Source organism: Sus scrofa, chromosome 13 (genome assembly GCF_000003025.6).
Source record: "Sus scrofa isolate TJ Tabasco breed Duroc chromosome 13, Sscrofa11.1, whole genome shotgun sequence".
NCBI lineage: Eukaryota > Metazoa > Chordata > Mammalia > Artiodactyla > Suidae > Sus > Sus scrofa.
The window spans coordinates 150,849,700-150,862,878 of NC_010455.5; the positions used below are offsets into that span (position 1 = coordinate 150,849,700).

The 13,179-nt window shown below is 35.7% G+C and overlaps 1 protein-coding gene across 13 annotated transcripts in view; it reads right to left on the reverse strand.

The window, feature by feature from the left end:
* The window catches only part of DZIP3 (DAZ interacting zinc finger protein 3), a 137,388-nt gene that overhangs the window by 53,042 nt on the left and 71,167 nt on the right, over window positions 1-13,179 (reverse strand). For 9 of the 13 annotated variants that reach the window (XM_021070424.1, XM_021070425.1, XM_021070418.1 and 6 more), the window contains exons 13-14: window positions 4,314-4,390; window positions 1,795-2,412 (exon numbers count right to left, since the gene is read on the reverse strand). In XM_021070424.1, the coding sequence (XP_020926083.1) occupies window positions 1,795-2,412; window positions 4,314-4,390 (695 nt within the window). The remainder of the gene's footprint in view (window positions 1-1,794; window positions 2,413-4,313; window positions 4,391-13,179) is intronic. The other 4 variants (XM_021070428.1, XM_021070429.1, XM_021070431.1 and 1 more) reach the window with 2 other exon arrangements.

Genomic DNA, 13,179 nt, shown 5'->3' on the forward strand with positions numbered 1-13,179 from the left:
GATCTGGCGTTGCTGTGGCTCTGGCGTTGGCCGGCGGCTACAGCTCCGATTAGACCCCAGCCTGGGAACCTCCATATGCTGTGGGAGCGGACCTAGAAAAGGCAAAAAGACAAAAAAATAAATAAAATTTTTAAAAAAATAAAAAAGATAATTCATAATAGATAATGCCTTGAACAGAAGCACTTTAAACCAAGAAGCAAAATTTAATTTACAGTCTAAGGTCATGAAGTAATAATAGTCAATTATGAAGCAAACCTCCAATGAAAGTTTAAACCTTTTTAAGCAAAACCCTGATCAGCACTCCCTCTCCTTGCCCATTAATATTTATTAAGCACCTATGACGTATCAAGTGTGTCAGGCTCTAAAGTTTGAATGGTCAAGAAAAAAGACAACCTTCACAGGTTTAGCAGAGATTCGCCAATGGATATTAATCCAATAATCAGATATAATAATGAAAACTGAAACTTTACTAACTACTCAGAGAGAGATATAGGATACTAGGAAAGCCTCTATTAAAGGGACCTGACCAATAAGGTTCTCACACTCAGAGTGAGAACTACTTGAAATGCCTTGAATTTATTTATTGCTCACAGCGCTTTCCCAAATATTACCTTTATTCTCTTGAGTTTTTGTCATTCAAAATCTTATGAGAGTAAATGTAAAAAAGAAAAGTCTCTAATATATAAGTGAATTTACAAGTCAAGTGTTCTTGCCTGACTTTCTTATATCATCAAACGTAGCATTTTCTTAAGCTCAAAGAACCCTCTTAAAAGGTTAAGCAGAAAAACACAATGGTATCCCAGAGCCTTAGCAGAAGGACTGGGATTGGGGCCTAGCAGTTATGTCTGATGAAAATCTGGACCAGTTCAACAGTTATCAGAAACGTGGAGAGTTTTAATTTAATAACATCAGTGTGATGGTCAATTGCTCATCAGGTAGTACAACTAATGACTAATGACTTGGGGCCAGGAAAATTCACCTGGAATAACACAGTAAGGGTTTCAATGATGTTGACATGCCTTCAATTCCACTTTCCACAGTGACAGGCGAGAAGCTGTCCTGGGATGTGGAGAGGAGGTCTGAAGTCTTTCCCATAACACCAGACAATTTCTGGGAATGGACACTGCTGACCTTAGACACTTGCATAATTGTTATCTGATTTTTAAAATTACCTATGACCCGTGGTTCACTGCTAAACTTTTGAACTAAAAGTCAAGATTCTGATAGAAAGGAGGAGAAACACACAGTATCTAAAAGGGCATTCTTGAAATACACAGTACCTGTATTTCATGGTTTTAGGCATCCTTAATTTTGTGGAAGTGATAAAACTCCTCTATTTAAAATTCTTCAACAATTCCTTTCTGAAAACACAAACTCTTCAAAATGGCAAGAGAAATCCTCTTGAATGTATTCTAGGAACTTTCCCCTAATTTAATCTCAGTAATGTCAAACTTTTTAGTTCCTTGCATTACAATATATTTTTGTGTTTCTATACCTTTGTTCTTGTTTCCTTCTGAAACATCCTTCTCCATCTTCTTCACTTGGCTAATTCTTACATGACATTTAAGAACTCCTCAGATTTTATATTCTCCAGAAAGCTTTTTTTTGGATTCTTTTAGGCTAGGATATCCCATGGTATTCTGGAAACAGCTCTAGTACTGTAATTTCTATTAGCTTCTTGATGAGTGTATTCTCTCAAGAATGTGAACTCACTGATTCTCCTGCCCTTAGCACTGTGTCTGCAGCAGACACTCAGTGAAGCCTTACTGGCTTAAGTAAATAATTATTTTGTACCTTGTTGATAGCAGGATAACATCCTCTGGATGATTTCTGGTACTGGTATGCCTAGGTAGATGGACAGCTGATGGTAATCAAGAGAGAGATTCTCAATAGGATTCTCCTTCACTGTGTCAATATCCTCTTGCTTCATCCCAAGGCGCAGAAGAATATCTGAAACTTTTTTCCAAATTGAATTGAATTGTGACTCAGTGAGACCATTCATCAAAATCTCACTAAGGAGGATATCCCTGTATTTGCAGAGCCTCAGGATGTCTGCAGACTTAGAGAGATCAGAAGATGGTGGTTCCATATTCCAGCCTTTTTTGGGTGCAGGGAACACATTCAAATGTTTTATGAGAGCTAATAGGAGGTATAAGTCAAACTGTTTGGACTGTGGTAGTTCCTTGTTTGGGGGATAAAGCAGATGCCATGCTCCACCCAAAGGGTGATTGGTCCAAAGATGGTTGTAGTAGGGTTCCAGTACATTCTTGTGTATAAGAAGCTCTTTTTTCAAAAGAGGGGGTGGCATAGCCTCATCAAATATTTGCCGAACAATGTCAGTACCAGAAACAATAATTATATGAAGCAGATGATAGAAATAATTATAATCAAGTTTGAAGATAGGCATTTCATCTGAAAATGAATTTTGAGAAGTCAAAAGATTCCACATTAATGCTCTTTTTCTATGTGGTCTTTCACATTATATCCTAAGCTCCTGTAGGACAGGCACTATTCCAAAAGAATGAAGTACAGTACAGGGCTTTGCCATAGCCAGTGCTCAATAAGCATGCTGCTATCTGTCTAGCTGTTGAAAAATCAAAACAAAAAGCAATACATTCCCAAGCAAAAGTAATTGCAAAGACTAATCACAATAAAAGCCTTTCAACCATCCAAGGTTTTGTTCAAATAAATGAGTTTGGCCATGATATGGCATAAAAGCATTAGGTCTTTGAAAATTCTGAAGATTGTCAGGAATGACAATTGCCCATATTTAATTATACTTTACTTAAGGAATTATATTTTATCTAAGTAAGGCTACAAAGCAAGTAAAACTTTCTGTGATGAAGATGTTTTAGACTTTCATGTCTACTAGCCATTGAACAGTGGAAATGCTGCTTGTTTGGTAAAGACATTGAGTTTGAAACTTCATGTAATTTTAATTAGTTAAATTGAAATAGCCATGTACGGCTAGTGGCTACTGAATTAGATAATGCAGAACTATATGAAAAAAACAGGGATTTAATGCCTTGTTTCTCAAAGTAGAGACAATTGACAAGCAGCAACAGCATCCACATGGGAGCCTGGTAGAAATGCAGAATATCAGGCCTTACCCTACAGACACTGAATTGGTACGTACATTTTTAACAAAATCATGGATGATACAAATATAAAATTTTGAGAGACACTGATCTAACCAAACTCTTGTTCTTAAGTAAATTAATGAGTAAGTAGGTATTTCATCAATGAAATGGACTAAGACACAAGACCAAACTATTTGGCATTTTTCTGGTTCAGTAGCACTTCCAAAGGAGGAAAGTAGACTGAGGTAAATCAGAAAGTAGTAAGCATTTGATATCTTGACCATATATTTTTAAATTAATAAAATATGTGTTTATCATAAAATTCAGCTTTATTTATTTACTTATTTATATTTGCTTTTTAGGGAAATGGAAGTTCCCAGGCTAGGGGCCAAAATGGAGCTGCAGCTGCTGGCCTACACCACAACCATAGCAACGCAGGATCTGAGCCATGTCTGTAACCTATGCCACAGCTCATAGCAGCACTGAATCCTTGACCCACTGAGAGAGGCCAGGGATCAAACCCACATCCTTATGGATAGTAGTTGGGTTTGTTACTGCTGAGCCACAACAGGAACTCCTTGCTTTATTATTTTATCCTTCATGATTCTGTTTCAAAAGATTTTTAAATTAATATCCTTGCTTGATACACTTGACATAAACTGTGGAGGCAAGCAAGGTTACAAAGCAGATGACTCAGGGAGCTTTCTCTGGGCTGCCAAATAAGAAGCTGGCTGGAATCAAGGACATCCATTCACCCTAGCAAGAAGGAATGCCACCAGACTATTCCTCCATGGGACCAGGCAGCATTAAAGTCTCCAAGTGCTAAACAGTTGGCATTTCCTAGCACATTCCTGAAGAGCTGGCACCTAAGTTTAGACTACTTTGCTTTGAGCCCCAAATATTCATTCTTTCCATTTCACCCTTTTCACAGGGAATGCAACAAGAGAGGAGGGGTTGGTAGGAAACATCAGCTGGAGCATAATATGTGGTCACAGCTATGCACGAAACCCAGCAAACCTCTATAGACTCAAAGTAATGTAAGACCTATACACCTGCTGATCTTTCTGTCCATGAATTCCAGCCTACACCAAGTGCTGCTTATTAGTGTAAACCCAAGCCCAGTAAATGACAAACACAAATAAACACATGGTTGTTAATGGCATGATACTTTACAGAGCAAGTCAAAAATTTTAACACAGTTTTCAGGAGGAGACATATAAAAGTGAAATATACCTTTTGTACTAAATTTTAAACTGATCTTCGGTCTTATATCAGTATCAGTTATTTTCAGAGACATCAACTTTTTATAACTGCAATTGGAAAAAAATTAAGTTATAGTCAATACCAAAGTCAGTCAAGATTTCTGGTATCATCATGGGTAAGTCAATGAGCATTTTCTTCTTCTGGAAATAACTTAAAAGCAATAGAGAAAAATGAATGAACAAGTAAAAACCACCAGCAATAACAACCCTACACTGCCATTTTCAGCAGAATCAAGAAGCAAGTGGAATTGCTATATTTCATACAAAAAGATCATATGAAGAAGACTATGTGGTAGCAGAAACAAAGAAATCTTTGCATTGTAAAAAGCCAGCACACCTGGAACTAATCCCAGACCTTCCTCCACCACAAAATCTTATCAAAAATTATTCCAAGACAACTCATTTAATGACTAGTGATCTAAAAAAGAAAAAACTGGCATACTATCAGTACAAATAACTAGAAAAAAATTGAAAAAAAGTAGCAAAATTTATTAAATAGACTAAACACTAAGTAAATGCTGCCATGAAACAGATGAAAAAATTTGTAGCTTCGCTTTGGATTGAACTCACCCACAAAACAATATAGGAAAAGGAAAATAACATTAGAATGCAAGCTTAATGAGGGCAGAGGTGTTGGTGGTTGTTGTTAACTGATTTTATCTTCAACACCACCATAACACTGCCAATTACCTACTACAATGAAAAGATTTTAAACTCTAAAAATATAAAGTACTGGTAAAGATACTGGGTAAAAGGAATTCTCCTATACTACCAGTGGGAGTGTAAATTGGTAAAAATACTGTGACAAACATTTCAGCAGAATCTAGAAAATTGAAGATATGCATAAATGACCTAGCAATTCTACTTCTAGGTACATATTCTGGAAAATTTTCTGCACATATATACCTGGAGACATTTAGAGAAATGTTCATCATAGAACTATTGTTATAGCATAAAATTTGAAATAAACCACATATCTATCAATGATAGAAAAAATGAAGTAGTATAACAAAATATAGCAATGAGAGGAAAAACTATAATTGTAAAAACAAATTGCACAATGTACAATTAAAAGCATAAAAACTGTTCAAATGTATATATATAAGTTCAAAACAGAAAAAAAATACTACATTTTTAAGTCACAATATATTATGGAATTTAGAAAGTATGTAGAAGTAAAACATATGCACAAAAGATGGGAAAAATGGTAATATATTATTATAAAGGCCATACAACATATGTAATGTGTAATTTAAAAACAGATTTTGATAAGTTAAAAACATATAAGTTCTAGAGCAGCCACTTAAAAATATAAAAAGAGGTCAGAGACAAGATAGTGGAGTGGAAGTACTCAAACCCACCTCCTCTCATGAAAAAACCAAAGCTGCAACTAACTGCTGGGCAACCATCAACAAAACAGATTGGAAGCTACTTAAAAATATACTCTACACCCAAAGACAAAGGAGAAGCCACATCAGGATGGTAGGAGGGGCACTTTCTCACTACAATAAATTCCACGTCCACGAAGTAGTTGACTCTTGGACTGGAAAATAACTATACTGCAGAGACTCTCCAGAGGAGTTAAAGAGTTCCAGCCCCCACATCAGGTTTCCAGGCCTGGGGGTCTGGCATTGGGAGGAGGAGCCCTCAGAACATATGGTGTTGAAGGCCAGAGGGACTTGAGTTCAGTAGCTTCATAGGACTAGGGGTAACATAGACTCCACTGCTGGAGGGCACACACAGGGTTTCATGTGCACTGGAACCCACAACAAAGCAGAGAGTCCATAAGCATCTGGGTCAGACCTACCTGTGGGTCTTGGAGGGTCTCCTGAGAACTCAGGGCTGCTGAGAGAGCAGGACACTGGAGGTGGAGCTTTCAGGGAATAATCATCATCATAATAATCATAATAATCAGCTCCCCTAGAGGATGCCATTTTGGAAAAATCTAGCCTCACCAATCAGGGCTGAGAATCTTTAGGCTGAACAACAAAAAGGGTAGGAAAACAGTCCCATTTATCAGCAAACAGGATGCCTAAAGTCCACCCAAGCACAGAGTCACCTCTAATCAGGCCCAGAGACAAAGTCTCCCTCAGCAAGAGGGACAAGACTCAGCTGCATCCGCTAGGGGACAGGCACCAGTTCCTCCCATCAGGAAGCCTGCCACAAGTCTCTGTATCAACTTCATCCACAAAGGGGAAGACTCCAGAAGCAAGAGACACTACAACCCTATAGCCTGCAAAAAGGAGACCACACAAAAAATTATACAAAATGAAAAGGCAGAGAAATATGAGCCAGATGATGAATAAGACAAAAATCCAGAGAAACGTAGTGAACTGGAAATAAGCAACCTTCATGAAAAAGACTTTAGAGTAATGATAGAAAAGATGATCCAAGATCTTAGGAAAAAAAAAAAACTGCAGAGATAAACAACCAAATAACTAAAATGAAAAATTTGCTAGAAGGAACCAAGAGCAGAACAAAGGAGGGAGAAGAAGGAATAAGCAAGGTGGAAGACAAACTGGTAGAAATTACTAATATGGACAGAATAAAGAAAAAATGAAATGAAGACAGTCTAAGAGAAATCTGGGACAATATTAACTGAACCAACATCTGCATTATAGGGAAACCTATAGGGAACCAGAAGAAGAGAGAGAGAAAGGGCTGTAGTAAATATTTGAAAAAATAATAGCCAAAAAATTCCCTAAGATGGGAAAGGAATCACTCACTCAAATCCAGGAAGCACAACGAATACCATATAAAATGAACCCATAGACCCAAGGAGGAACACCCTGAGAACATATTAATCACAATGGCCAAAGTTAAAGACAAAGAGAAAATACTGGAAGCAGCTAGGGAAAAGCAACAAATAACATACAGGGAACCCCAATAAAGTTACTGTCTGATTTTTCAGCAGAAACTCTTTAGGTCAGAAGGGAGTGGCATGATATACTTAAAGTGATAAAAGGAAAAAAACTCCACAAATAATCATCTACTCAGCAAGGCTCTCACTCAGATTTGAAAGAAAAATCAAAAGCTTTAAAAACAACAGCTAAGAGAATTCACCATTAAACCAGCTTTATAACAAATACTGAAGGAAATTTTCTAGGTATAAAAGAAAAGGCCACAACTAGAAATAAGAAATTTATAAATGAGAAGGCTCACCAGTAAAAGCAAACCTATAGTAAAGATAGGAAATCATCTACACAAAAACATGCCATCAAAACCAGAAATTGTTAGAAGAGAAGGGTACAAATGCAGGATACTGGAGATGCATTTGCAATTAAGAGACTAGCAACATAAAACAATATATATATATATATGCATGCTGTGGGTATGGCCCTAAAAAGACAAAGGACCAAAAAAAAAAAAAAAAAAAAAAGATAATGATCAAACCATAAGTGAAGAGAACAAGAGAAGGAAGGAAAAAACCGACAAAAACAAATCCAAAACAACAAAATGGCCATAAAAAATACATTATCAATAATTATGTTAAATGTAAATAGACTAAATGCTCCAACCAAAAAACACAGACTGGATGAATGGATATAAAAACAGGACCCATATATATGCTGTCCTCAAGAGACCCACTTCAATTCTTGGAACACACACAAGCTGAAAGTGAGAGGATGGAAGAAGATATTTCATATAAATGGAAATCAAAAGAAACCAGGAGCAGCAAATCTCATATCAAAACAAAATGACCTTAAAATAAAGAATGCTGGAGTTCCTGTAATGGCTCAGTGGTTAATGAATCTGACTAGAAACCTTGAGGTTGCGGGTTCAATCCCTGGCCTTGCTCAGTGGGTTGAGGATCGGTGTTGCCATGAGCTGCGGTTAGGTTGCAAACGCAGCTCAGATCCTGTGTTGCTGTGTCTGTGGCATAGGCCGGCGGCTACAGCTCTGATTAGACCCCTAGCCTGGGAACCTCTATATGCTGCGGGAGTGGCCCTAGAAACAGGTAACCCCCCCCCCAAAAAAAAGAATGCTAAGAGACAAGGACATTACATAATGATCAAAGACTCAATCCAAGAGGAAGATATAACAATTGTAAATATATATGCACTCAACATAGGATCACTTCAGTATACAAGGTAACTGATAAGAGCCTTAAAAGGAGAAGTCAACAATAACACAATAAGTGGGCAGAGCAATGGACAGATCATCCAGACAGAAAATCAACAGGGAAACACAGGCCTTAAATAATGCATTAGACCAGATGGACATAATAGATATTTATAGAACATTTCATCCAAAAGCAGCAGCATACACATTCTTCTCAAGTGCACCTAGAATATTTTCTAGGACAGATCAAATTCTGGGCCACAAACCAAGCCTCAGTAAATTTAAGAAAACTGAAATCATATCAAGCACCTTTTCTAACCACAATGCTCTAAGTCTAGAAATCAACAACAAGAAAAATACTGCAAAAAACACAAACATGTGGAGACTAAACAACACAGTACTAAACAACCAATGGAACACAGAAGAAATCAAAGAGGAAATTAAAAAATACCTAGAAGTAAATGAAAATAAAGACACAATGATCCAAAAACCTATGGGATGCAGCAAAAGCAGTCCTAAGAGGGAAGGTTATAGCAATACAAGCCTACCTCAGGAAACAAGAAAATTCTCAAATAAACAACCTAATTTTGCACCTAAAGCAATAAGAGAAAGAACAAACAAAACCCAAAGTTAGCAGAAGGAAAGAAATCATAAAGATCAGAGCAGAAATAAATAAAATAGAAATAACAGAAAAGATCAATGAAACCAAAGCTGGTTCTTTGAAAAGATCAACAATTGATAAACCCTTAGCCAGACTCATCAAGAAAAAAAGACTCAAATCAATGAAATTAGAGAAAAAAAAAGATAAAACAGACATCACATAAAAGATCACAAAAGACTACTACAAGCAACAATATACTAATAAAATGGAAAATCTGGAAGAAATGGAAATTCTTAGAAAGGTACAATCTTCTAAGACTAAACTAGGAAGAAATAGAAAAGATGAATGGATCAATCACAAGTACTGAAACTGAAACTGTGATTAAAAAACTTCCAATAAACAAAAGTCCAGGACCAGATGCCTCCATAGGCAAATGCTATAAAAAATTTAGATAAGAGTTAATGCCTTTCCTTCTGAAACTATTCCAAAATATCACAGAGAATGGGAAACTACCAAACTCATTCTATGAGGCTACCATCACCCTGATACCAACACCAGACAAAGATACCACTAAAAAAGGAAATTACAGGCCAATATCACTGAAAATTCTCAAAAAAATACTAGCAATCCTAATCTAGCATTACATTAAAAGGATCATACACCATGATCAAGTGGGATTTATCCTAGGGATGTGAAGATTTTTCAATAACTGCAAAGCAATCAGTGTGATACACCACATCAACAAACTGAAAAACAAAAATGAAAACATATGATTATCTCAATAGACGCAGAAAAAACTTTTGACAAAATCCAACACCCATTTCTGAAACAAACCCTCCAAAGAGGGCCATAGAGGGAAACTACATCAACATAATAAAGGCCATGTACGACAAACCACAGCGAACATCATACTGAATGGTAAAAAGCTGGAAGAATTTCTGCTAAAATCAGGAATAAGACAAGGATGTCTTCTCTTGCACTGTTTTTCAATATAGTTTTAGAAGACCCAGCCACAGCAATGAGAGAAGAAAAAGAAATCTGAATTGGAAAAGAAGAAGTAAAACTATCACTGCTTACAGATGACATGACTCTATACCAATAAAATCCTAAAGACACTACAAGAAACCTCTTAGAACTCATCAATGAATTTGGTAAAGTCGCAGGATACAAAATTAATACACAGAAATCTATTGTATTTCTATATACTGACAATGAAAGATCAAAAAGAGAAGTTAGGGAAACAATTCCATTTACCACTGTATCCAAAAGAATAAAATACCTAGGAATAGACTTATATAAAGAGACAAAAGACCTGTACTCTGAAAACCATGAGTCACTGATGAAAGAAATCAAGGATGACACAAACAGATGGAAATAAGGCCATGCCTTTTGTCACGGAAGAGTTAATATTGTCAAAATGACTATACTACTCAAGGCAATTTACATATTCAAAGCAATACCTATCAAATTACCAATGGCATTTTTCACAGCACTAGAACAACAAAATTTGAGATTTGTATGGAAACACAAAAGACCTCAATTAGCCTTAGTGATCCTGAGAAAGAAAAATGGAGCTGGAGGAATCAGGTTTCTTGATTTCAGACCATACTACAAAGCTACAGTCATAAAAACAGCATGGTACTGGCACAGAAACAGAAATGAAGATAAATGGAACAGTATAGAAAGCCCATAAATAAACCCACACACCTATGGTCAACTAATTTATGACAAATGAGGCAAGAACATACAATGGAAAAAAGAAAAGTCTCTTTGTAAATGGTGCTTGGAAACCTGGACAGCTACATATAAAAGAATGAAGTTAGAACACTCTTCAACAACATACACAAAAATAAACAAAATTAATTAAAGACATAAATATAAGACTCAATACTATAAAATTCCTATAGGAAAATGCAGACCAAACATGCTCTCAAATAAACCACAGCAATATCTTTTCAGATCTACCTCCTAGAGTAATGAAAATAAAAACAAACCAAAGCAACATGAATAAATTTAAGTTTTTACATGGCACAGGAAACCATAAAAGAAATGAAAAAACAACCCACAGAATGGGAGAAAATCTTTGCAAATGAAGTGACTGACAAGTGATTAATATCCAAAATATACAAAAACTCATACAACTCAATATCAAAAAAATGAATAATACAATCAACACAATGGGCAGAAGATCTAAACAGACATTTCTTCAAAAACATATAGATGGCCCAAAAATAGGAAAAGATGCTCAACATCACTAATTATTAGAGAAATGAAAATCAAAACTACTCTGGGGTACCACCTTATACCAGCCAGAATGGCCATCATCAAAAAGTCTACAAATAATAAATGCTGAAGAGGGTACAGAAACAAGGGTACCTTCCTACACTGTTGGCGGGGATATAAATGGAGACAACCACTGTGGAAAACAGTATAGAAGTGCCTCAGAAAGATAAAAATAGAACTACCATATGACCCAGCAATCCCACTCCTGGGGATCTATATGGATAAAACCAATAATTCAAAGATACATGCACCTAATATCCAAGACATGAAAGAAACATGAATGTCCATTGACAGAGGACTGAATAAAGAAGATGTGGTACAGATATACAATGGAATATTACTCAATCACAAAAAAGAATGAAAATGCCGTTTGTAGCAACAAGGATGGACCTAGAGCTTATCATACTAAGTAAAGTTAGACGGTGAAAGACAAATGTCATATGATATCACTTATCATGGAATCTAAAATAAAAAAAGAATACAAATGAACTTATTTGCAGACTAGAAACAGATGCACAGATTTTATAAACAAACTTATGGTGACCAAAAGAGACGAGTAAAGGAGAAGGATGGACTAGAGGTTTGGGATTGGCATATACACACTGTGGTATACAGAATGACTGGTCAATGGGAACATGCAGCTCTACCCAATATTCTCTGATAGTCTGAATGGGGAAAGAATCTGAAAAAGAATAGATATGTGTATATTTTTTTAAAAAAAAATCAATCAATTAATTAAAAGGAAAAACCCTCAGGATAAAAAACAAGGGAAGATGGGAAAATAGAAAACAACAAAGAAGATGGTCAATTTAAATTCAACACATATCCTTGATTATAGCAAATTTATATGGAATAATCCACCCAGTTTAAAGACAGATATTGTCAAGCTGGATATATGAAAGCAAGAACTATGTCATCTCTAAGAAACCCTCTTTAAATGCAGAAACATGTACAGGTTGAAGTAAATGGCTGCAAAAAGATATGCTACACACATACTAACTAAAAGATAGCTGTAATAGTTATATAAATATCCGATGAGAAACTTAAAACAAATATTATCAGGGATAATGAGGGATGTTTCATAAGAATAAAGGGGTCAAATCATTAGGAAAAAAAATAGCAATCTTATATATATATATATATAGTATCTAATAAAAGAGTTTCATTAGGAAAAAAATAGCAATCTTATATATATATATAGTATCTAATAAAAGAGTTTCAAAAAACACTGGCAGAATTAGAGACAAAATACAGCTATAAAACACCAACATTTACTTCTCAGTAACATAGAAGATGTAAACAGATAATCAGTAATGAACATAAATACTGAAATAAAACTAATAAGTCGACTTGGTCTAAAGTATAGAATACTGCACTAAACAAAAGCAGAATACAGTTAAAATGCACATGAGACATTTACCAAAACATAAAATATTAGGTTCATCAAAGAAATGTCCACAGTTTTTAAGACTGTGATGTTAGAAAATATGTTCTATGACCGTAGACAATGAGACTGCGATTGCATATGTAGAAAGATAGTTGGACTATCCCCAAATATTTGGCAATTAAATATTTTCATAGTTACACACATACACACACAATTAGAAGATAATCTGAATTTTACATTTAAAAACAACCGATGTATCAAAGAGTATGGGGATGTTTCCTTGTGGTGGAGCAGGTTAAGGATCTAGTGCTGCCACAGCTGTGGCATGGGTTGCAACTGAAGCACAGGTTCAAACTCTGGCCTGGAAATTTCCACATGCTGTGGGTATGGAAAAAAAAAAATTGCTCAAAGTGTATAAGACAGAGCAAAAGCAGTACTGCTTAAAGAGAAATCAGTCAGTAAAGAAGAGTCTCAAAACAATCATGAAAACTTTAACCTTAAAAA